This window comes from Drosophila willistoni (assembly GCF_018902025.1).
Source record: "Drosophila willistoni isolate 14030-0811.24 chromosome XR unlocalized genomic scaffold, UCI_dwil_1.1 Seg105, whole genome shotgun sequence".
Lineage (NCBI taxonomy): Eukaryota > Metazoa > Arthropoda > Insecta > Diptera > Drosophilidae > Drosophila > Drosophila willistoni.
The window spans coordinates 3123673-3147735 of record NW_025814054.1 but is presented as its reverse complement, the minus strand read 5'-3'; the positions used below and the strand labels follow the sequence as shown (position 1 = coordinate 3147735).

The window sequence follows — 24063 nt, the reverse complement described above, 5'->3', positions numbered from 1 at the left end:
GTGCGTTTAGATGATAGTTATTCCCTTCCATTCCCTACCGATTGGCCATCATAAATTAAGCTACTCTTTGGAGTTGGCATGGGCTAAAATGCGTTAGTTAGTATTGCGAAATAAATGGCCGACGCGAATCTCTCTTTTTGCTCTGCATTTTAATATTAATAAGCCGCCCTGTTATATACATACTACGCATCTGACTGTATTAGTTTGCTTCCATCCACATGGCCTCTTTCCTTCTACTTTTCATAAATCTATCTATGGGTCCTATCATAGATTTTTCTTCGTGTTCAAGTGGTTATATATACATACATATGTATGTGGGTGGGGGGGGGGGGGGGGGGGGGGGGGGGAGGAAAAGGCGGGAAAAACAACGTATGAGGGCCCAATTCCTTGGTCTGTGTGTGTGTGTGTGTGTGTATATTTATATATAGTATAAATGTGAATATATAACTCATTTATTTATTTACAATACATATGTGGGTTTGAACGCGTGTGTGTGTGTGTGTGTGTGTGTGTGTAGTTGCTGCTTGCGTGCATTGAAGCTTGCGTTTGATTTAATAGTTTATTAAGATACGCGCCAGGCAAGTGCAGATTACGGCCAAGCGGATTTGCTTTTGCCCTTTCCCCCAGTTCGTCTTACCCACCTCTTTTCTTGTCTTGCCCTTCCCCTGCCACCATACCGTAACATTCCCCCCCATCTCAGTTGGAGTATTACCCTTACTTATCTGAGATACACTTAAATGACAACGACCACTGGATTTTGGGCAGTGGTTTATGGAGCTTGAGTTTGAGAAGGATTGGCATATCGAGTTTTGGCCAGGGGCCTGGGAGCTGTTTTTCCTGATGAATGAGTTAAAGTAGAATCAGAAACATTTATGACCCAATGTCTGTCTGTCTCGCTCTCTCTCTCTCTCCCTCTCTCTCGCTTTCTCACACATTCTTTTTCTACTGTGTTGTTGATGGTTGCAAAAACTGTCATATCAATTTCATATTATCTCATTATCTGCCATTTAATTTTCATTGCCCAAAAGCTCATAAATTAATATATTTTCACGCTTTAAATGTTGCTCTCCCGCTGCTCCTTCCCCCAGGGCATCGCCACCTCGTTCCCGTGCTGCTGCTGCTGCTATTGCTGTTTGCCTGCTGTGCGATTAAATTTTGCTGTTAATGACAAGTGAATAATATAAATTACAGCAATGAAGCGATTTTCCCTTCTGTTTTCTTTTCTGTTTTTTTTTTTTTTTCTTCCTCTCCTACATGTACGAGACAGACACAAAGTTTGCCTAATTATTTAAGATGAAGGCTGACGCTGCCGCTGCTTGCCGCCAGCCTCTGCAGCTGCCATTTCAAGTTAAGCAAGCAAAAAAGAAAAAAAAAAAGGTAGAAGAGAACAGAAAAAAAAATAAAAATGAGGAAATGCCAAACAATGAAAATTGAAAGATGGGAACGAAGAAAAATAAGAACCCAAGGATAGAAGAGTGTTAGGAAAATGATGTTGTCTCTTTTGCTAAGGGCCTGCTGCTACTGCTGCTGCTCCTGCTATGTTTCAATGTTATTAATGATGCCCTATATGACACTCACACACACACTGAAGCCACACCCCCATGCCGAAAAAAACACACACACGCTCATACAATTCTCTGATACACCTACATACCCACACAGGGAGAAGAAGCAAATTCTTTAACTGTAATTGCCTTAAATGCTTATTTAGCCTCAATTTTGTGCACATTTCCCAAACTTATTTCAATTTAAATACATTAGACGAGAGATGACAAAGATGTGTACCTCGCATAATTCAAGTTAATCAAAGATTTTTCATTAATATTTTGCCATTGATCGACCATTTCTTAACTTGTATTCCTAAACATAGTTGTGGGAATGTTTCAATGTTTATCTACATAAATATATCTCAGATCGTAGGTAAGTGCAATATGTTTCAAGTTGTTTGCCTTAAAGGACATTTGGAAATTAGCCCCCTCTTCTTGGAGTTTCAGTAAAGTTTTATTCGAGTGTTTTTTTCTTAGAGTGTAGTCAGATGTATCTCTTCTTCTACTTCTTTTTACGTTCACCTCTTGTGCGGAGTGAGTGGCGGCTGATAGGAAGGTAGGTTGGTAGCGGATGGCACGGGGTTGAGCCTCTTTGGGTATCATTGCCTTTTAAATTATGCGCCATATTTTCTGTCAGCATTTTGGGTCTCTCTCATCGTTGTCGTTGTCGTCAGCGTCGTCGGCGTCGGCGTTAACGTCGGCATCGGCGTCATCGTCTCTGGTTGTTTAGGCGGATGTCGGATGTGGTATGTATGCGCTATTGCAGGGAGATGGAATTGTCGTAGGGGGGGGGAGGGGTTTAGGTTTTTGGAGGCGGCACAGAGAGGGGAATGGGGCGATGTCGCGAAATGAACGATTGAACCCAGCGACAGCAATGACAGCAACAGCAGCACACGTTGAAATCAATGTGTGTGATTTGCCAATTATGTGGGTGCGTCTTCATCTCTCTCACTCTGCCTTGCCGTATGTTGTGTCTGTGGGAGTGTGTGTGTGTGTGTCTGTGTATGTGGGTTTGTTGCCTCATCATTACCGCTGTTTCCATTTCCGGCAGACATCAGGAATAGCAGCAGGGCAAAAGTCAGCAATGGGAGATGGGGTAGCAGCGGCTTCTATGTCAATTTCATAAGCAATTTACTTGGTTACAGCCCCAGCAAAAGCGAGAAAGAGACAGGCAGGCAGACAGCGAAAGAAAGAAAGAGTACGAGAGAGAGAGAGAGAGAGAGAGAGGAGCGTAATATATACAGAGGTAAGGGGATCAAGTTCGATTTGCCAACTGTTGAAGCCATGGTATTGGAAATATGGGTTAACTCCAAACTCTAATTAACCAATTTTACAAGCTTCCAGTTACAAATGCTACGCCCCGCTTCCTTTTCGCATATTGGGTTACTAATTATTGTCCTGCGATAAACAGCAGCAACAACACCAAATCGTGGCAAGGACTAGATACATACATATATCAGAAAATAATGGCCCCTATAATTCTTAGTTGCTTACACTTTATTTTTTAGCATCTTTGATTTAATGGTAAATTAATTTGAAGTTTTTCTTTACTAAGCACCCAAAGAAAGAGAGGGAGATGGCATGCAAGAGATTGTGAGAAAGATGGCCAGAAACAAAAGGAAATGATGGCAAGGAATCAGGCCAAGTTAAATCTCAGTGTGCACATAACCCAAAAAGCCAAAATCGTGGCCATAACTATGTGCGGCAAAAGAAAAGAAGGAAATGGTGAAAATAACCAACAACAACAACAACAACAACAGCACAACATCTGAAGCAGAGGCAAAGTCCGAGTCGGAGAGAGAGAGAGAGAGAGAGTCAGTGAAAGCAGCAGCAACAGCAGATTGCATATAAAAAATAGTTGAAGTGCCGGACAGAGCAACAGAGCAACTGCAACAAGAGCCAACCACATTGGTGGCAAACGAAAGCAGGCGAATGGGCAAAAGTTTAAACAACTATTTATTATAAAATACAACAATAACAACTGCAACAACAGCTATGCAAAAATAAAAGAGAAAATATAAAACCGAAAGCAACAACAAGAAACAAAAAAAAAAAAAACAACAGGAAAAACTAAATTCAGTTCGACGAATCTTAAATACCCCTCGGCTTCTCGTGATAAATTGACATTAAAGGAATTGAAACCTATAAAGTTAGCAAAGACATTTTGAAGACACCTCAAAAATATCCTTTTAGATCGAAATTTATTTTTCTTCTACACACTACAAAACTCTTTAGCCGCGAGTGAGATAATTTCCTTAGCTATTGAACTGAGTCGTGGAGTTTTTTTTAAATAAGCAAAGGGAATTTATAATTTATTTACTATTTTATTTGAAAACTAAGCAATGGTAGATTTACATTTTTTACTTTTCCAATGACCAATAGATTGGTTCTTTTTGGTTTTTTCGTTTTTTTATGTATTGAAGTTAATACATATAATGTTGCAAACTCAAATGTGTGTGTGTAATTTCCATTGTATGTATATATAGGATATTTGCAATTAAAATCATAGTAAGCAATTTTTTACAAATGCTTTATAAAGTTATCTAGATATATTCTATAATTTAACCCTTTATGGCCATTTAACTTTGTGCAAACTAATTGAAAAGTGAAGTAAATAAACATTTCAATGGATTTAGCGTATATATTTGTGTGTCAACTTATCGTAGCATACTTTTTTGCGCTCAAGAACCTGTGGAAATGATTCGACATGCTCGATTGTTAAAAAATGAAATTGTTCTAGGGTATTTTTTTAACTATTTAACACACAGACAACAGCTGAGCTGAACTGATGGCCCATCTATCCATCCATCCATCCATCCAGGCGCAGATGAGCATCAAGTTGTGGATGTGCAACAGCAACAGCAACAGCAACAGCCTCAAACTCGAACTGGAACTAAAGCCAGCGAGCTGTAGTCGAAGCGTTTGCCAAAGGAGCAACTTTTTACGTGAAAATGTTCAAAATTTAATCAAATTAAAGTGAATGCGCCGCAGGCGAGCATATTTCGCACGCGCTGGGTGAGAAGAGCCAAAGTGTGTGTGTTGGTGTGTGTGTGTTGGTGTGGGAGAGAGTGAGAGTGAATGAAAAGAGATGGAAAGAGGATGTGTGCAAGGATAACAGGCTGTGAGGCAACTCTGTGGCTATGGCTTTTTCATCGTCGCGGGCAAGTTTAATATGTAAATTGTTTTTTGGCTCTGGATCTGGCTCGGTCGTCTCTGGCAAAGGCAAAAGCAAAGGCAGAGGCAGAGGCACAGGCACAGTCTCACGCTTTTAGGCGATAGCGTCGACGACAGCAACCAGCAAACCAGCAACGGCTCCGGCTTCGGCTCAGTGCTCTAGCTCCGGTCTCCGGCTCCGACATTAAGTGGTTATCATAGCCATTTATGAGGCTGTTAAAAAGTATCTCATTAAACATAAATGGCCGCCAAAAAACCTAACCGAACCGAACCGAACCGAACTGAGCCGAAAGCAAATAGTGAACTAGCATAGACAATGTATTGACTTTAAAGCTATTTTAACTTCTCCTACCCATTTCTATATATCTATGTGTTTATATATATATATATATATATACTTATAGTAGCTACATATGCTACCCCCAAAAATACTCGATTTCCATTGCCTTAGCCACACCTCTCTCTACCTGTTTCTCCCTTCCCGGGAATATACCATCATCACAGCACATACACATAGATATTCTGCCGAAAATTCCGTTTACCTGTCAAACTTTTGCCATTTGTGGCCAACATATTTTGAAGTTGGCCCCAGCACACACACACATATCCTCCTACACCATACGCCTTCCACTCCTCCTCCTCCTCCTCCACGCTTTCAATGTGTGTTCCACAACAATTCACAGAGACAGAGCCACGTTTATGCCTAAACTTTGTCAATTATTTGCGGATTTAACATTCTGTGTAGCTCTGTGTGTACGGATTTTGATTTTTGATTTCAGTTTAAAAAGCTTACGCAAAACCAACAACCAACAACAACAACAACAACAATAACACGAACACGAACCAAACACTTGGAACAAAAAGAAAACAGAAAATCAAACTACAATTTGCATTCTACTACATACTTGAGGATATGAAGCAAAGGCAAACACAAACGCAATGGCAATGGCAATGGCAAAGGCAAAGACGAGGGCCATGAAGAAGGCGTAAAAGTAATTACAATTTCTGTTTATTACTTAAAAGGAATTTTCTGCAGTAATTGTGGTTAGAAAATGAAGAAGACAACAACAAAATGCTCCATGAGGGGAGCATAGAAAATTTTCAAAATTCGATTTAAACAGATTCTTCTTTGTATGTGCCCTCCCCTCCCTCCATCCCCTCCCTTCATCTCTCTCTCACTCTCTCTCCCTACGCCAAAAAAATGTTATGCAAAAGTTCTTCTAACCATGAATTGAGCAATTTACCTCGAAAATGTCGATTAACTAATACCAATTACATTTAATTCGTTGACCAACACTGTCAGCACAAAGGAACAATGTGGCTGGCTTTCTATATTCGGGTCGGTCTTTTGTGTTTGCCCACAACAATGGGTGAGATTGCTCTGTCGAGATAAACAACTTTGCCATCTTAGAATTGGAAATCTTTTGATGGGTTAAATAATGATCTGCCGTTTACTTTGCTCATCAGACTAGTTGCCAGAATAAGAGAATTATTTAAAAACTTATTGAAATTTCATAGATAATTTTAAAATTATTTATAATCATCTATCAGTGTCTTTGTTTACTGACTTTTTTTCTCTTCAAAACACATTTAAATTCCTAACATTTCAATACTAAATATCTTTATCGGAAAAGTGTTGATTTGGTTTAGGTGATAGCATTTTGTTATCAAGTTCCACATTCTTTATCCCTGGCATTTGCATATCTTCGACTATTGAGGCGTTTTAACTTGACATTTAAAATCCTAAGAATTCAATACTAAATTCTAGACTTTAACAAAACTAAAAAGGCTTTCAGGTTTTGCTTGCAAAGTAACTTTTGTTAACTTAAATTTCGACTGAAAGTCTCTATTTGAGTTGGTTAAAGAACAAGTATTTAAATCAAGTATTTAAGTCTTGTTTAGCAAAAGTCAAACAAAATGGTAATTGAAATGACAGAACTTTACTCAATTTAATCTTATTCAACTTAGAGTATATAGAATTGCCATGAGCTAAAGTAACAACTTGAATACGACTCTTATAACTTATATTTAGGCCCAAATACCAAATATTCAATGGAAACAACATTTGTTTAGTCAAAATGTATGGTAAAAACAATATAAAATTTACGGATTTCATTTCATTCTGTGCAGTTGCAAATAATAACAAAACACTTTATTGTATTCACTAAAGTTACTGCTCTTCTTTTTCCCTTTTATGTTCCCTTTAACAATTTCAATATACAATATCGTATATAATACTCTATATATACATATATATGCATATCAAATAACTATCAATGAAGCGTTCACGGCTGCCATTTGCAAATGTTGGGCACCAACATCGACAAAGTGTTTGTCTGTGTGTGTGTAGAAAGCATAAAAAAAATGAAGAAAATCTCGCACAACAAATTATCAGGGCAGCCCGTCAACGACACCTGCCAGAGAACCTGCCACCAAAAACCCCCTCATCAGTTGCTCCGCATCCCTAAGAGACTCTTTTAAAATAGGGAAAACAGACAACGAATATTGGCAAACGAATCAAATAAAAACACACTCACAAAGACAGAGTGAGAAGGGAGTGACTTGTTTTGAAGCGGAGAGGACGAAGATCGAAACAAAGATGACGATGATGATGACGACCGACTACGACTACGACTACTATTACCACTACTACTACTTTTAGTTGACGTCCGTTGCTTTCTCCTGGTGCTGGCAACACTTGCAATTTTGCAATTTGATTATTTTCGCCCAAGCTAAAATAAATATGTATGAAAAATGGGCAATAAAGGGAGGAGAGTGAAGTGGGCAGAGGAAAGAGAATATGAAGGGTGGTGGCTTTTTGAGGGGGCTCTCTGCACCTGGTGACTTTTGTACGGCTGCTGGTTGCTGGTTGCTGGTAGCTGCTCCTAACGTTTTATTATGCGTAGCCGGGGCAAGTTTTGCAAAGTAATAACGCCACAAAAGTTCAACTTCAATTGAAATAAATTAATTTCAACATTCGGACTGACAGTGCCAACTAACTGACAATTACAGAAAGAGAAAGAGAGAAAGACAAAGAGATAGTGAGTAAGAGGAGACACACACACACACTCACACACACATGCAGCATGCCGCCGCCGCATGAAATAGTTGAGTAACTTTTCACTTTTTTGGTTTGGTTGCTCCTGCTACTGCTTCTCCTTTTGCCTTTTGTTGTAAATGTAAAATAATAACGACAAAATTGCACTTTCAACTTTTGACTTTTTTCACATGCCGATGCCAATGCCGATGCCGCTGCCACTGCCACTGTCGACGCAGTCATTCGTTCTTTGTATTGCTCAAGTCCCATTGTCTGGCAATGTTGAAAAGTTGAATTAATCGACCCACCCAACGCCCACCGCCAACCCACTGGCTTCTTCCTTCTTCTTCTTCCTTCTTCTTCTCTTCTCAACTGCAGTCAGACGCATACTTCCGACATAGTTTGGCTGCCGTTTTCCTACGACGACTGTTTCATCTTGATTGATTACATATTTTACAAGTTATTGCACACAGTGAAAACTAAAAGGGCATTGGGGGGGAGGCAGGGTAAGAGAGTGAGAACTACACGTATTTATTAGATTTATGGCTTGGCTTTCAAGTCTGTCTGTCTGTCAGTCTGTTCGTCTGCATGTCCCCACCATCCGTCCGCCCGCCCAACCGTCCGTCCGTCCGTCCGTCGTCCCGTCCGCCCCGTCTGTCTGTCTGTTGTAATGGATTCTGCCAAAGTGTATGTATTCACACAACTTTTAATGTATTGGAAATTTTTGTTCTTCTTTGTGTCGGTGTTGAAATACTCCAAAAAGGTAGTAAAAAAGCAAAAAAAAAAAAAACCAGAGTAAAAAAAAACTGTAAAAAAAAAAGTAAAACTCATGTCGAAAAGCGGTAAGCTGTGGCAATTGACTGAAACTGCCGGTTTAAATTAGAAAAGTTTTCCTCCAACAGCAGCAGCAGCAGCAAAATGTGTAAGTGTCTGCCGGGATAGCAGGAAACAACGCACGGGACGGGGAGCCCAGGGCGTTGAGCGTGTTAATTTAATGGAAAATGAAGCTATAAACCTTCCCAGACAGTCAGTCATTGAATGAGGTTCCCCTGTCATATGTGAGTCAATTGATACGATATGACGACTCTAAGTGCTTATGCTTTTTACAAAAATTATGAAAAACATGAAGTCAGTTATTTGAGCGAAACGGTAAACCGGTTTGTCAACCGAAATGACATCACAGAAAATCCGTTTAGTACTCAAAAAACTTGTTTATATGTAAATAATGAAATTTAATCTTTGGCAAATATTTGTTTAAATGTTGAATTTGTTTCGATGAATAACAATTGTTGAGTTTGTAAAATATTAACTATCTATGTGAATTATCCTTTAGATAGGCATGATATATAATTTAAGAGATTTCATGTAGAACTTAACGATAAGCAAATCATTTGATTTGCAATTCTAGGCAACATATCATATTTCAATCTAACACAATTAAATATTTTTGCATTAAATGCTTTCATTTTCAGTAATTTTACCGTTTCCTATGCCATATATAATTATTTGAATTTATGTCAAGTCGCGAGGCTTTACAACTTTCAAAAATGTTTCATAGTTCTCCAAAGAAAAAAAAAAAGGGGTTGTCATATCTAAAGACGTTAGTCTTTCATTATATGGTGGTTGATCGTTTTGACACCAATTTTGTCACCCACCCCTAAAAATTTTCCAATTCAATTTTAATCAATGAGGGACCAAAAAAAAAAAAAAAACACTGGTAGGGACACCCTAAGCATACATATACATGCTTGACATATATGTATGTATATTGTCATATTTCAATTTGATATTAAAGACTTTTGTGACACTTTACAAATTTAGTTCTCTTCTCTTCCGTCTGATGCTGCTGCTGGTACTTGAAAATAGTTTTAGTTTTCCATTTGGAGCAGCGCAGCAGTAGTAGTGGAATTCCCAAAATGATTTTCTTTTGTTACGAACAGCTACATAAACACTCATAAATCCTAGCCAAGTTCAAGCTGGGTTTGTATGTGTGTGTGTGTGTGTGTGTGTGTGTGTGTGTGTGTGTGTGTGTGAATGTGGGTGGGTGGTTGTAACAGAAGTCGCGCAGTTGAAAGAGATTCCCCGTTTAGTTTGCAGTTGTTCACTTTTTTATAGCATACTTATATGGGCCAGGCAGTAGCTGAGTCCACCATAGAATCCATTTCACTTATTCGCCTGCATTTTTATGGCTTATACAAAATTTTTGCACATTAAAAGCGCCAACGTTTTCTGTCGTCCTGTCGTCCAAAAAGTCATACATCCCACAGTATCACCTACTCTCCACCCCATCCCGCCCGCCCCCCATCGCCCTTTGGCTTGACCAAACACAAATATAGCTACATTTCGTATTCATAGTCAGGGGAAGAGCAAAGAAATTAACTGGGCTGGTGAGGGGAGAGATGGCTTAGGTGGGCTTGCAACATGTGTAGCTGCCACCATTCGAGGGTTGATGGTACCATCATCGAGGCCTACTTTTCGGCCTGGCCCATTTCTCTTTGGTTCCTCCAACTATTTTCTGCTTAGTCGGCTCATCTGCATTTTATGGTCGAAAAATATCATCATTTTTTCCTTTCCTTCGCATTTCATTATGTCTCTCTGTTTGTGTGTGAGTGTGTGTGTGTGTGTATCTCGTTCTCCTCTTAAAACTTAGCAGCATCATTTAGTATGCTTCATTTCATTATGTGTCCCCCCCATTCTCCTTAACTTATTTTTTGTGTTTTTTTTTTTTTTTGTGTGAAAACTCTTAACTTTCGCTGCAACCGCAAGCATTTTTGGGCCACATTTTGTGGGCAGTCGTTCGGCTGCTGCTGCTACAGCTACTACCTCCATCTCCTTTATCTACTTCTGCTGTTCCACCATTTACTCTATTCTCCCTTTCTCTTGCCTTCGGCTTTTGGCCAAACGGTGCGAGAAATTGTCCTCTGCTTTTGATGTCGCTTGCAATTTTTTTTTCTGCGCCTTTTCGGTGTGTGTGTGTGTGTGTGTTCTCCTTTCGTTCGACTCCTTTGGGTTGCCATTTACTACCACCAACCAGTAGCCCAAGCACAAGCCGCTTCCCGTTTTTCGCTTTTCTTTCTGTTTTCATTTTTTTTTTTGCTGTTTTGCGTCACATCCCTTCCGTTGCTTCCTTGCGCCATTTCTTTTCCCACTGTCATTCATTTTTTTTTTTTTTGCTTCTCTCTCGTAATTTTCATAAGCAGCCGTTAGACGTTGGATTTATGTTTTTAAACGCCTTTTAATATGCGAGAGAGGATATTCCGCGTAGCAGAAGCAGCAGCAACAACACAAAGCCACTGGCAAATGCTGCTAGTCCGAGAGTTTCACTTCCTTCGCTCCTTCCCACAAACACACACACACATACACGCAAGGGGTGCGAGAGGGGAGGCAATGTGGCAAACGCAAATCCAGTGAGAATGCGTTTAAAAAAATATTATAATAATAACATTACGTAAATAATTGTTGGGTGCTGCCAGCCAACGCGAGGAGGAGCAGGAGCAGCCTTAGTAGGAGGAAGTTGATGAGAGAGAGACGCAGTATGGTGGAAAGGGCGGTGGGTGGGTGGGTGGGTTTTGAAGGTGGAGGTGGGCCGGGTAGAGGCACGCGCCTCTGAAATAGCAACGGAAATCAGCTGCGTGTTGATAAGCACGCGTAGCTCCAAGCCCAAAAGAGACGAGGAAGAGTTTTTTTCTTGCGCGTTTTATTTTTTGTGTTTGTGTGTGTGTGTTTTTTTTTTTCTTTCATTTTGAAGGAAGAAAGGAGACTTTTGCTATATAGCTCCTCTTGTGTATATGTGTGTAAGTCGTTTTGCGTGCGTATTATGGTTGTGCTTTGCGGTTTGTCGCCGTCTTCGTCGTAGTCGTCGTCATCTACTCAATGCGGCAGAATACACAAACAAAAAAGTTTATGGAATTTGATAATACCTTGAGTTAAGATTTAGATATTTAAATATTAGGTACAAATTAGATTTTTCAAAAAGTTCTCTTATACAGAACAAGGCAAATTATCAATTGATATCTATTATTATTAATTAATGAAAACTATAGAGACGTCTTTGATAGCTATTTTTCTAAGTCTAATCGAGTTACACACATAAAAATAAATATAAACACGATCCACGATAAATGTATAACGATCCTTGTTTAAAAAACTAAAGTTTATATTATTAAGATAAATGTATTTTTTGTAGTATTTAATATTTTCAAATCTACAATTAAAACAAGAAATTTCATTGAAATTGTTATGATTTTAAGTATTTTTAGGATTTGCAGTGATAAGAATGATGTTTCTACATTTTTTTTTTATCGAGATGTCTAGAAATGTGGACAATTGCCAGTTCTATATATCGATAATTGCTTGATCGATGTTGAAAAAATAGGACAATATAAGAAGCATTTAAATTTGTTGGATTTGGGTCTATTTATTCTACCACTAATCATTGCAAAAGTTTCATTTCGCCCATATTTCTAACTTGGAACTTTTTGAAAAGAAAAATTTAAAAGAATACAGAAAAGGAAGCTAAAAAGGCAGCCAATCGCTTTGAAGTCATCATCCATGTCCTTCAAGGAGCAGACTCAAGCGCCTAGCTTATCAAACTCAAACTATTTAAGTCAAATTCTTTTAAAATGGAATTTCGAATGGACAATTTTAGTTTTCTTTTCAATACCCTGATCGACTCCATGTCGACTCCCTTAGCCATATAAGTCTTAAGTTTGGTAGAGTGTTTGAGTCAGAGTGTGGGAGAGAGAGAGAGAGGAATAAACCGCCTGTGCTCAAAGAGCAGCGCCAGGCCTATTTGTAATGCCTGTCTAACTGGTCGTCGTGTTGCAGAGAAAGAAAATGTGCGTGTGGCATTTTGAAGGTACTGCGGCAAGTGGCAATAGGTGGCAGGAGACAGCCGCAATGGCAGCAATGGGTAACGGTAGTAGGTCCACAGCTTGGCAGCTCACCACTCACTTCCCTGCTCCGGGACACACACACACACATACACAAACAGAGAGAGAGAGAGAGAGAGAGAGACACCCATAATACACACACACACCCATATATACAGTTGCTTTTCGTTTTGGCGAAATTTTGTTGTCATCATCACTTTAAGGAGAAGATGGGGGTGAATGAGGGAAAGGACGCCCGCCATAGCCTGTCAGCCGCAAAGTTATCTTGGTTGCGTTTTTTTTTTTTTCTTTTTGGCCCCTTTCCCCATGCTTGTTGTTGTTGTTGTTGTTGTTGTTGTAGTCTTCCGTTTTTAATTTCATCTGCCATTTACTGCTACTTATGACACATCCTTTACGCCAGGACCAGAACGAAAACCAGGACCCAGACTCACTTAGACCCCGGTGAGCTGAGCCCACCACAATTTCAGTTTCATTTTGATATTTTCTGTTTTTTTTTTCTTTTTTCGGGTACTTACCTTGGGATGTGCTCGTCGCGGAAAAGCTACTTTTGGATCGACCTGCAGAGAGAAAAACGAAAGAAAAGTGAGATAGAACGAGTGAGAAACAGACAGCTAGATAAAAAGAGAAAGAGAATGAGAGAGATAGAATGATAGTATGAAAATGCCAAAAATGGGAAAATCGTATGCTTAATGACATTTAAATGAAAAGTACATTTCGCACACACACACACACACATACACACAGAGATACACACACACACACACACGCACTTATTGTGGCACAACTCTTCATATTAATAGCCGAAGCATAAATCTTGCATAAGCCCTGCATTGCACATTAAACGAAATTGCCCCAGTGGGGGTAGAGGGGCGAAGCGATGAGCGGAGGGGCATGTGAGAGGTGACTACCAACTTGAAGCTGAGCACGCACGAATTAACGCATAACAAATTGCTCGGCCAGTGGAGGGATGGGGGGAAGAGCAGAGATGCTGAAGTAGATGAGTGAAAAGCGAATGAAAGGAGGGAAGAGCAAGAGTCTCTTCCTCCTGCTTCTTCGTCTGCTTCTCTTCATCTTCGTCTGCTTCTTGCTCTACGCTTTACCCAATAAGCAGCGTCATTAAAAATAATTAAAAATCATAAAAATTCAATTTTAAGCGTTAGCTACTCATTTTTCTCTCTCACACTTATACCCCTCCTCTGATTCTAGTCCATCTTTTGCGGCGTTGGCTTTTTGGGGCTAGGAGACAGCAGCAGGACTTGACAGCTAACGGTAAAACCTCAAAGAGAGTGAGGAGCGGTAGGAAAAAAAATGATGGGCGGCTAGAGGAAATCTCTGAAAAAGATTTTATTCCTTAAGCTCCTGCCAAAAACAGAGAAGAAAATACAGAAAAAAAAAATTGAAATCCTAAACCAATAATAATAATAACCGCAAAAATTGTCACAGGACATAGGCACACTCATACACACATATGCAGGTATCTACGAGGGTCTATCAAAGATTTCAAACAAAGCAATGAACTAACCGGTAATTAAATCAGTAAAACTGCCCAATTCTTTGCAGCCAAAACTCCCTTGATGGAGTCAAATAACTATTGAAATGGAGCAGAACACATGCATTCAAAGTGAAGTTACAAAATCCCTTCATATATCGCACTTAAGGGTGTTTCATTTTGGAAAAGAGACAATAAACTGACAACTGTTTACAGAAAGTTGAGGAATAGATAAAGTGTTTGGGAATAATCCACAATGATGATGGCAGATTATAAGCATGCTAGACCAGACTTTACAATGGAGTTCTTTCGGCAGTTGTCACAGTCATTGTCACCTATCTTAGAGCATGGCAAGATCCATTTAGAATTCGAATACGGATACGATTCAGTCCAGTTCAGAAGCAGTTCCTGTGATTTGTTCTTAATCGTCTAAAGTGCAAACATAACGTTTCACTTTCTGATCAACACAAAACTAATTGAACTCCTAGGATTCTCCCAACTTTCAAACTTAAACCTTTATGGATCGTTTAGTTGTACTGCAATATTCTTAAAACCAAAATCAGACAAGTTCTTACATCCTTTCTCTCATTTCAGTTAGCGGTAGTTCTTCTTTTATCAGCTTATGGTGTAAACAATATTAATCCATTTTCCTAAGGCATTTCGTGAAAGAAGATTAATCCACCTTTTGGCATTAGCTTTGTCTAGACAAATATTGGATAGGTCTAGTGGACCAGCTTAGCTTAAGCTATAATACGGAAGTGTTTATGAAATCAAAGGGACGAAGGCCACATAAAGCCGATGGCAATTCAAATTATTACATATTGAATGACCCTCGTGTATCAGAAGGATATACATATGTATATATTTCTATATTGTGTATGCCATAGAAAAGTTTAGCCAGTTCATGGTTGATGTTTGCCGTGTTGATTTCCTGTGTGCAGAAAAATGAAAAACGAAAAACAAGAGCAAATGTGGCAACGGCAACGGCAACAGCAACAGAAACCGCCAGGCGGGAAATTGATTTTTAGATTAAAATTAAAACTAATCAGCGCTGAGTGGCAAACGTCGACGGCAACGCCAAAGTCAACGTCGAAGTCAACGTTAACGTCAACGGTTTTTGGCTTTTTCAAAAAAATACATCAGGCCGAAAAACCGTAACGAAATGAAATGAATTTGTTTCGTTTGGATGTGCGCAGCCAAACGGAAACATGAAAATCCATGAAAAGGCACAACAGGCACGAGAGACGTAACGATGTAAGGCGGTGGTAGGGAAAAGATGGAAGGGGGATAGAGCAAAGCCAAGAGGAAGGGTATATAGATAGGATAAATGTATGTATATACATTTATATAGATATACGAATAAATGCATTCTGCACATACATAAATGCCGACTGCGCATTTTATTTACAGTTTGCCAGTCATAAAAAGCATGACCAAATGGACACACGGACAAACAGACAAACAGACAAACTAACTGAATGACTGACGAATAAAACAAACCAGATACACCGAAGAACACACACAGCAAAGCTTCAGTTAATTTGGCTAATGCGTAATATATTCCCACATTTGATGGCGGCTTAGCCAGTTTTCACTGTAGCTAATCAAAGCTGATTCCATCAATATGTAACTGGTGAATGACCAAAATGCCAAATGGCCAGATAAAAGCTTTTGAATACTAATGTCAAAAAATGTAACAAAAATTCAAACCAAAACAAAACGTAACGAAAGAAAAAAAAAGAATTAAATTAAACCTTTTCCCAAAATACCCTTTAATTTATTAAATTTATCCTTTTTTTCCATTTGCAAGCGAACACTATGAATAATTAAATTCAAGATATACTACACAACAGGACACAAAGTTTGAGTTTCGGTGACCTTTAAGAATAATGTACATCATGCACTACACAACGGTACAAAAATTTGTACTTTTTCTTTACCTTGTACACATATGTTTTAATTTTTAAATTATAATTGCATTCGGTATTTAAATTTTAATTATTAACTTGTCTATTCTAGTCATATGGCCATGGAAAAGTATGGATTGGAAAGGATTTCCTTTGCATTGTGAGCGCAGAAGTATTCAATTTCCAATTCCAGAACGATTCGGAAATTAAAACAGAACTGCTGATTATTAGAATTGTGGAGGGATTATCGGCAAAAATTTATATGCTTTTATGTCATTAACTGACCAGTAGATGGCGCTTTGGATAATTCTGGTGATAAAAGTGGTAAAAACCTAAACTGATGGAAATTCTCCATATTCCATAGCATATTTGAAATACCCTGTAACTGGAAAAAGGGAGTATAACACACACAAACACCCACACATACACACACACACACACACACATATCCATTTTCAATGTATTTGTTGTTGGATGTAAAAACTCCATTTGATGTGTTCATCACGTAATTAAAAATTGTTTGGCTTTCACAAATTTGTACGATTTTTTATGATTTTCTCTTTTCCACGGCTACTGCTGCTGCTGCTGCTGCTGTTGTCGTTGTTGTAGTTTGCATCGTTTTTCCCATGGTTTTTCCTTCGTATTTTACTTGTTTTCCTTTCATTTCTTTTTTTTAATGCCATTTTTTTTTTTTTGGTTTTTGTATGTGTTATGCTTTGACTTTCTAATTGCTGTCAATAGAGGCAATTTATGTTGGATGTTGGATGATGCTAAAGCTGGTCGCTGCTTTGCGCAAATATTTTGCATAGTTGGTAAAGTTTTTTGTTTGGCAGTCGGCAAAAAAAATGCAACAACAAAAAAAATGGGAAAACGAAACGCCAAAAAGTAGCGACAACAACAACAGTAACGAGCCAAAAAAAAAAAAAAAAGGGAGAGAAAGAGGTGAACACTTATGAGTAGAAAGTATTTTTTTTTTCAGTTTTTTTTTTTTTTCGGGGGTATTAACATTTACCTTTTTGCCATCCAGCTCGTGTGTGCCTTGGGTGAGTACCTTATCTACGCTATTTGGATCGCTGAATGTGACAAAGCCGAAGCCTCTGCAAGTATAAAGAGAAAGAGAGAAAGAAGAAGATGATGATGGTGGTGATGGTGATGGTGATGAAGAAGAGAAGAGTAAGCAAACAAAGTCAACAAATATTTGCCAAGCAACGACGAAGTAGAAAGTGGCAACTGGCAAGTGGATAGAGGTAATAGAGGGAGGAGCAAGGAATGATGGTTGTAGGAAGGTAAACTGTAGGAAACTGTAACTGAAACTGAGACCTGAGAAGGAGTTCGCTAAAGGAGTTGGAGATGAAGATGGAGGCTCACTGCTCGCTGCCATCGTCAGTTTAGCACGTGCGCCAATTAGGCGCTCAAATTACATCAAAATATTGCCAAAGAGTGAAAGAAAGTCGGAGATAGAGAGAAAAAGCGAGATAGTACTCATTCCCATTTGCCCCTTTTTCGAACTGTTCGAAGCCGCCGCCGTCGCTGCGGCAGACGCTTACAAGCCATTACATTCACCCATTCTCTCGGCATCTCTGGCTTACTCTCTTCCTCTCTGTCTCTCTCGCTGTCTCTTTCTCACACTCTGGCTCGTGTTGTGATAAACTTATTCTTGTTAAATATTTAATTAAAATGCTTATTATCTCGCACTGCATTTTAATGAGTCTCCCATGCCCAGGCAAAGCGGCAGGCAGACAGTGTAGAGCAAAAGACAACAAAACCAACCAGCAGCAGCTCAGAGATTTTGGCAGTGGCTGGTTACCCGCCCATTCCCCATACTCCTCTTTTTCTTTACTTTTTCTCAACGTGTGTGTGTGTGTGTGTGTGTGTGTGTGTGTATTTGTGTGTATGCACGTTTATGTTTATTTGAGTTTTGCCACTTGGCAGCAACGCTTAACGATGCGCCAGGCGTTCGTTCGTTGGTTTCTCTCTGACTCCCAACTGTTTCTTCTTCATTCTCAAACACCGGCAACAAGAGCAGCCTGCTAGAGTAAAGGGGGTGGTGGCTGATGGTTAGGGGGGAAGACACATGCTTGGTATTTGTCTTGCTCTTTTAAGCTGAAACAAACCAAGTCCCATCATTCCCACCATTGCCATGGCCTCTCCTCAACACAAGAGAACCACAAGCCCAAAGAGACAGCATAGAGACCAAAGACTGGTCGGAAAGAATAGAGGAGGGGCAAGTACCCAAGGTAGGGGAGAGTAATTAACGACGATTCTATTGCAATTGTGGGCAATTGTTACGGTTTTGATTCCAACTTCTCCTAACTATAAAAGCAGAAAGCAAAAAAAACCCAAGAGAGCAAACCAACTCAAGCCAAATGGTCAACCCGACGATGGGGCTTCAGCATCTGTGGCTAAGCACATCCAATATGTTCGGACTTAAAATGAAATCCAGTGATATGATAAAAAGAATCGGTAAATACGAGAACTATAACGAAGGACCTCAGACATCGGAAAAAACATAAAACTAAAACTTGAAATTGATTTTAAGAATCTATCTAATGAAAGCGTGAAATAAATTATTTAAGGCTATATCAAGAACTTGTCTTTGACAAACCTTTAACTCTACAAGGATCATTCAGTCATTTGTCAATCGATCTCAAACATTTATTTGTCAGGTTTCGAAAGATTTATTGAGTTATTAATGTAAAAAACTTACAATAAAAAACTTTAATTTATAATTTATCTAATCAGAACCTTCTTTAGCGTTGTTTTAAAGATCACCAAAGCAAAGAGACCCCTTAAGAGAACAGAGACAACGTTTGTTACCTAAGAACTGGCACTTATGTATATACTTTGGATTTTATAACAGTTATTAACTTGAAACTTTTTTGTATAAACCTTACAAGCTAAATGGTTTTAAAACAAGTCCAAAGAGATAGCATCGATAAAACAAATATTATAAATTGTAATTGCATTAAGGAAATTAATTTTCTAAATAGTTAAACTGACAATTAATATTGTAATGTATTTTAATTTGGTAAACTTAAGACGAAAATGTACTTTCAATTTGGAAACAATTTGCATTCTCCCCTCTCCCCATGTTTGTGTGTACTTTGTCCTTTAAATTGTTTTGTATATATATATATATATTTCATAGCATACTTTTATGGGCCTTAACCAGTCCATTTGACAGGTAATCCGATCGTCTACATATTCTCTAAACAAATTTTCTATACAAACAACAACAACGAGTTCCAGCAGCAACAGCAGCGGCAGTCGAGCAATTGCTTGTTGCAAATTTATAAAAACAATTTGCATATGGAAAAAGGTTTGTGTGACCCTCTGCAACGTAACTCCGCCCCCACCATTGAAAGAGAGTGAGAGAGAGAGAGCGAGAGGGGGCATGAGAAATCGTTGTGGGTTTATAGTGGGTAGATATGTGTGTATATATCTCTAGGATGGATACTTCTACAGCTGGCACAGCCTGGCACACATATTAAATAAACATTTTATTGTATTTATAGACGAGGAACAGCAACAGCAAACGGAGGTTAAGAACGTCAAAGGAGGAGCGGGGCGAGCAGAGACAGCAGCAGCAATTTGTGCAATGTGCAATTTGCCTGTATGAAAGCAAAAAAAAAAAAAACAAGAGGCCTGCCTACCTATTAATATTGATTTAAATGGTTGATCCTTATATACGAAATATAGAGAGAGAGAGAGAGCTGGAGACAGAGAGACAATGAGGGGTAAAAGAAATGGGTGAAAAGTAACTTCAAGTGGGTCAGAGATTGTTGCAATTGCTATGTAAAGGGAGGCGGAGGAGCAAAGACAGAGGGGGGGGGGGGGGGGGGGGGGTTGAGAGTCAAAGTGAAAAGCCACAAATTTCAAAGGCAAAATTCAAAAATAATGTGTCTCCTGTGTGCAATTTACTCACAAATTCAGATTCAATTTATGCAACTCGAAGGCAAGGAGCGACAGGATAACAGCAACAACAAATGTGTGAGAGACAAAAGACGAGAGGGGGACACACACAAAAAAAAAAAAAAACAAAAGCACCAAACATAAAAACAACAACAAGGCCGGTCACTAGCAGCAGATACCAATGCAGGCAGGCAGACAAGAAGGCCGGGACCAAAAGCGGAAGGACGACAACTTCAAGACGAAAGAGATGGACCAGCAAGAGAGCGAAGAGATGGGAGAGTTGAATTGGGAGGCAAGCTAAGGTTTAAGGGGCTATATATGCAGCTTTTCTCTTCACTCCTCCCTCTTTCACTCTCTCTCTCTCTCATTGTCCATGTGTGTGTGTGTGTGTGTGTTGGTTGGTTGTTGAATTTTATAAAGCCGTTTCAGAATGCTAATGAGCACACGCACACACAAGACAGCCAAGGATGTTGCTGCTCCAGCTGCCCAGATGCAGAAGGGTGCCGCCAGGTGAGTGTATCTACATGTGTGTGTGTGTGTGTGTGTGTGTATGGGTATGAGGCAATCAAGTAACGCACACAGACACGTTGTGAAAACATGTTGTAGAGAAACAAGAAGAGCCGTCGACGACGACGACGACGACGACGCTGCTGCTACTACAGCAGAGTATCTAAAAGCAAAATAAAAGTGTTATTTGAATTGGCATGCAGAGCTTGGTGAAACTTTCACCAAAAAGACCCCCAAGAACCAATGTTCTAACATGTTCACCATAGATATGGCACTGGATGAAAGGGGGGGGATGGGAGAGAGAGAGAGCCAAACCATCCGACAGCTATTAACATGTTTTTCCCAATGACATTTATTTATTTATTTTGTAACCACTTTACAAGCATTGCACTATCTCAAAAGATGTTTATCATATAGATTTAGCATGATAAAGTCGTGCTGCGATAGAGATGGACATTTGAATATGCAATTGTAGGCTTGATTTTTGTCGATACCTTGCTGAAAATCTTTAACTACGTCCATGATTTTTGCTGATGGCATTGCCGAGAATGGGGAAAGCTTACGCACAATTTAGCAAAACAACTTGCATGTATGTATTTAGCCCGTAGATACTCATAGTTAGATAGAGTTTACCAACAAGAAGAAGAAGAAGAAGTAGCAGCAGCAGCAACAACAACAACAGTAGTAGTAGTAGTAGTAGTAGTAGTAGTAGCATAAGAAGAAAAAGTAGCTGGGGGGCAAGTAGTTTGTTGCCTGCTTTTGGATTGGGTTGAATGTGTCTGCAGTTAAGTTGGCGGTTGGCTTGTGGCTTGCGTCTTGGATTACCGTAAATAATCTAACTAAATGAGTTACCAAACGGTCAAAGTTCACTTCAAGGTGTTGCGATAACTCCACTAACTCTCCCCTTTTACCCCTTACTCTCTCTCACTCAACTCTGGAGAGGGCTCCTCACGGTGATGCTGTAAGTTGAAATACTTTGGAAGGATGGGGAAGAGACTACCAACAAAAGGCTTTCCGAGAGTAGAATTTGTAATGCCAACACACACACACACACACACACACACACACACACACACACACACACACACATGCACACACATATATATATATATATATAGGTATGCATGTAGTACTCATAGCTGGAAGGCAGCTAACAATATTAAGAAAACTCTACAACATATGTCCAAGCCATGGGAAATGATATTCTTGCTTAAGGCAACAACCGGGCTATGAACTGAACTAAACTGAACTCATTTTGTAAGCAAAATGCCATGAAATTAAGGCAAAAACCAACCAAGATTGGGTGGTGGCGCATTCAGGTGGATACTGAATGGAAGCTAAAGTGGTCGGTTGTGGGACTGGGAAGGAGGGTCAAAGATTACATCGAGATTGAAATGAAATGAAATGAATAGAGAAAAGCCATATGATAGTTCCTTCTATGGCAAGAATATTGCTTAAGCAATTTTCGTTTTAAAACTGAAGAAAGCAATAATAAATGAATATTTGAAAATTACACCAACGAAACCCTATCGAGGCTCAAACTCTTTCAATTCTCTGTCACATCCTTTCCTATCTGCCTGCAGACCATTAGAGCAATTTGAGTTATTTGAACAAGTTTTCAATCAAATTTGCATGCAAATATTTTACTTTACAAAAAAAATCTTTACAATAAAAATTGACAAATGAAAACTAAACGAAGTTCGACAATGACAAATCGAGAAAATTTTCAATACCTATAAATATACAAATTAAATCAAAATATAATTGACTATTGGGTTAGATGTTATGTACATGTCTATTTTCCTAATGAGTTGTTGCATATTTGTTTATTTTATTTTTATTTTATTTTTCTAAGCTATTAAAAATCGTAAATATGAAAGTGTGGGAAAGCTAAAAGTTTTCAACATCATCGAGGCCTAATTCGATGTGATAGAGACAATAAATAGTTTCACGATTTTTAAGTTAACCCTTAAAATCATGGCATTTTATATTGCTTTGATTTGTTTTTATATGGTTAAAAGGCATAATAGTCAATAAAAAAAGAAGAATTTTCTTTTATTTTTAAGGGTAAGGATTTGTTGTTAATAGCAATTTGGAATTTATAAGTTAAGAAATAACAAAATGACCAACAAAAAGTTTACCAAGCAAAATTTGGTTTCTAGTTTTTTTTTAACTACATATAAATTTCCGCATTTGAGATGCAATGAAATGATCGAAACCTTGTAGATTGTATATTCCCGAAAGATAATGCGATAGATGTATCCCAGAAATATATATTCACGTATGTGTATGTCATAAAATTATCAAACGAATCTAATCGCCAAATGATATTTGAGAAGTTTCTTGAGGAACTTTTGCATTATATGAAGAGAATGAAATATCCTTTGTAGTCTCTCTCTCTCTCTCTCTCTCTCTCTCTCTCTCTCTCTCTAGGTGTTTTCTTTTATGCGGGTTTTCTTTATAGCAGACTTTACTGTTAGTTTATTTAGGGGAAGAGATGGTGCAAATAAATTAGCTTGATTAACCGCACATTATATATTTAAGAAGCTTTTCACACTTGCAAATTTTTAATTTACTTCTTTACACATTGATTGCCACGCACACACACACACACACACACACACACACACACACACACACACACACACACACACACAGCACACACAGTTTTGTTAATAAGTGTGTCTACTTGTGGTTTATTATTATGTATTTTTTTTTTTTGGTGGAGTTTACTTTCTGCTTGTTTTTTTTTTTTGTTTTTTAATCTTTTGTGTAATTTATAGCCTTGTAATAATTTATGGCCACACCCCTCATTCCCCCCTTTGTCCTCTTTTGGTCTTTTACTTGTTTTTATCACTCACTCGGGCAGAAATTGCAGTAAAAGTGTGTGATAGAGGCCACCGCTGGTTCAAAGGGTAGTGTGAGGGTGGTGCAAAGAAGGGGGTGGGGAAGAGGGGACGACGACGACGAAGGTGATGGGTGGGCAACGGTCATAATTAACTCAATTTAATCGCTTGGCGGTACTCAAAGCCAGATGCTTTTTAGTGTGCCACATTTTCCCACCATATTGACCACTTCAATTGTCAAAAGCCCAAGGACTGATGACTCGGGGTTCACTCTGCTGCCTGATCTTTCACTCACTACCAGAGAGACCGCTGTCCCCACTCCTCTTCCCTTTCTCAGCAAGTGCGACGCATATTTTTATCAAAATGCCGCGCTCAAGCTTTGCCCTTTTCATGTTGCACAGAGAGTGAGAGAGGGCGAGAAACAGAAAGAGTGAGCGAATGACCAAACCAAATGGCTTTATACAATTTCTTTTTTCCTCCCATTTGCCATTGCCATTGGCCTGTGTTTTGGCCTGCATATGTTTTGTGTCCTGTCCATGTTTCAGTTTGAGTGTGTGTTTGCTTGTGTATGTGTGAGTGTCCAATGTATCCTTGTGTTGTTTTTGTTGTTGTTGTCGCTGTTGTTGCTGCTGGTGTATGGCAATTTTTCATCATTAATTATGGCGCCGTTCTGTTACTGTTTCGGGGCAAACATCAGTCAGTCACAGGAGCCAAGACCATTAGGACAGCAGCAGGCAGCATCACCAGGAGTG

The 24063-nt window shown here is 39.0% G+C and overlaps 1 protein-coding gene across 5 annotated transcripts in view; it reads right to left on the bottom strand.

Moving 5' to 3' along the window:
- The window catches only part of LOC6646085 (RNA-binding protein Musashi homolog Rbp6), a 200971-nt gene that overhangs the window by 95969 nt on the left and 80939 nt on the right, over positions 1–24063 (bottom strand). For all 5 annotated transcript variants that reach the window (XM_023177880.2, XM_023177883.2, XM_023177884.2 and 2 more), the window contains exons 4-5: positions 17059–17143; positions 13166–13207 (exon numbers count right to left, since the gene is read on the bottom strand). In XM_023177880.2, the coding sequence (XP_023033648.1) occupies positions 13166–13207; positions 17059–17143 (127 nt within the window). The remainder of the gene's footprint in view (positions 1–13165; positions 13208–17058; positions 17144–24063) is intronic.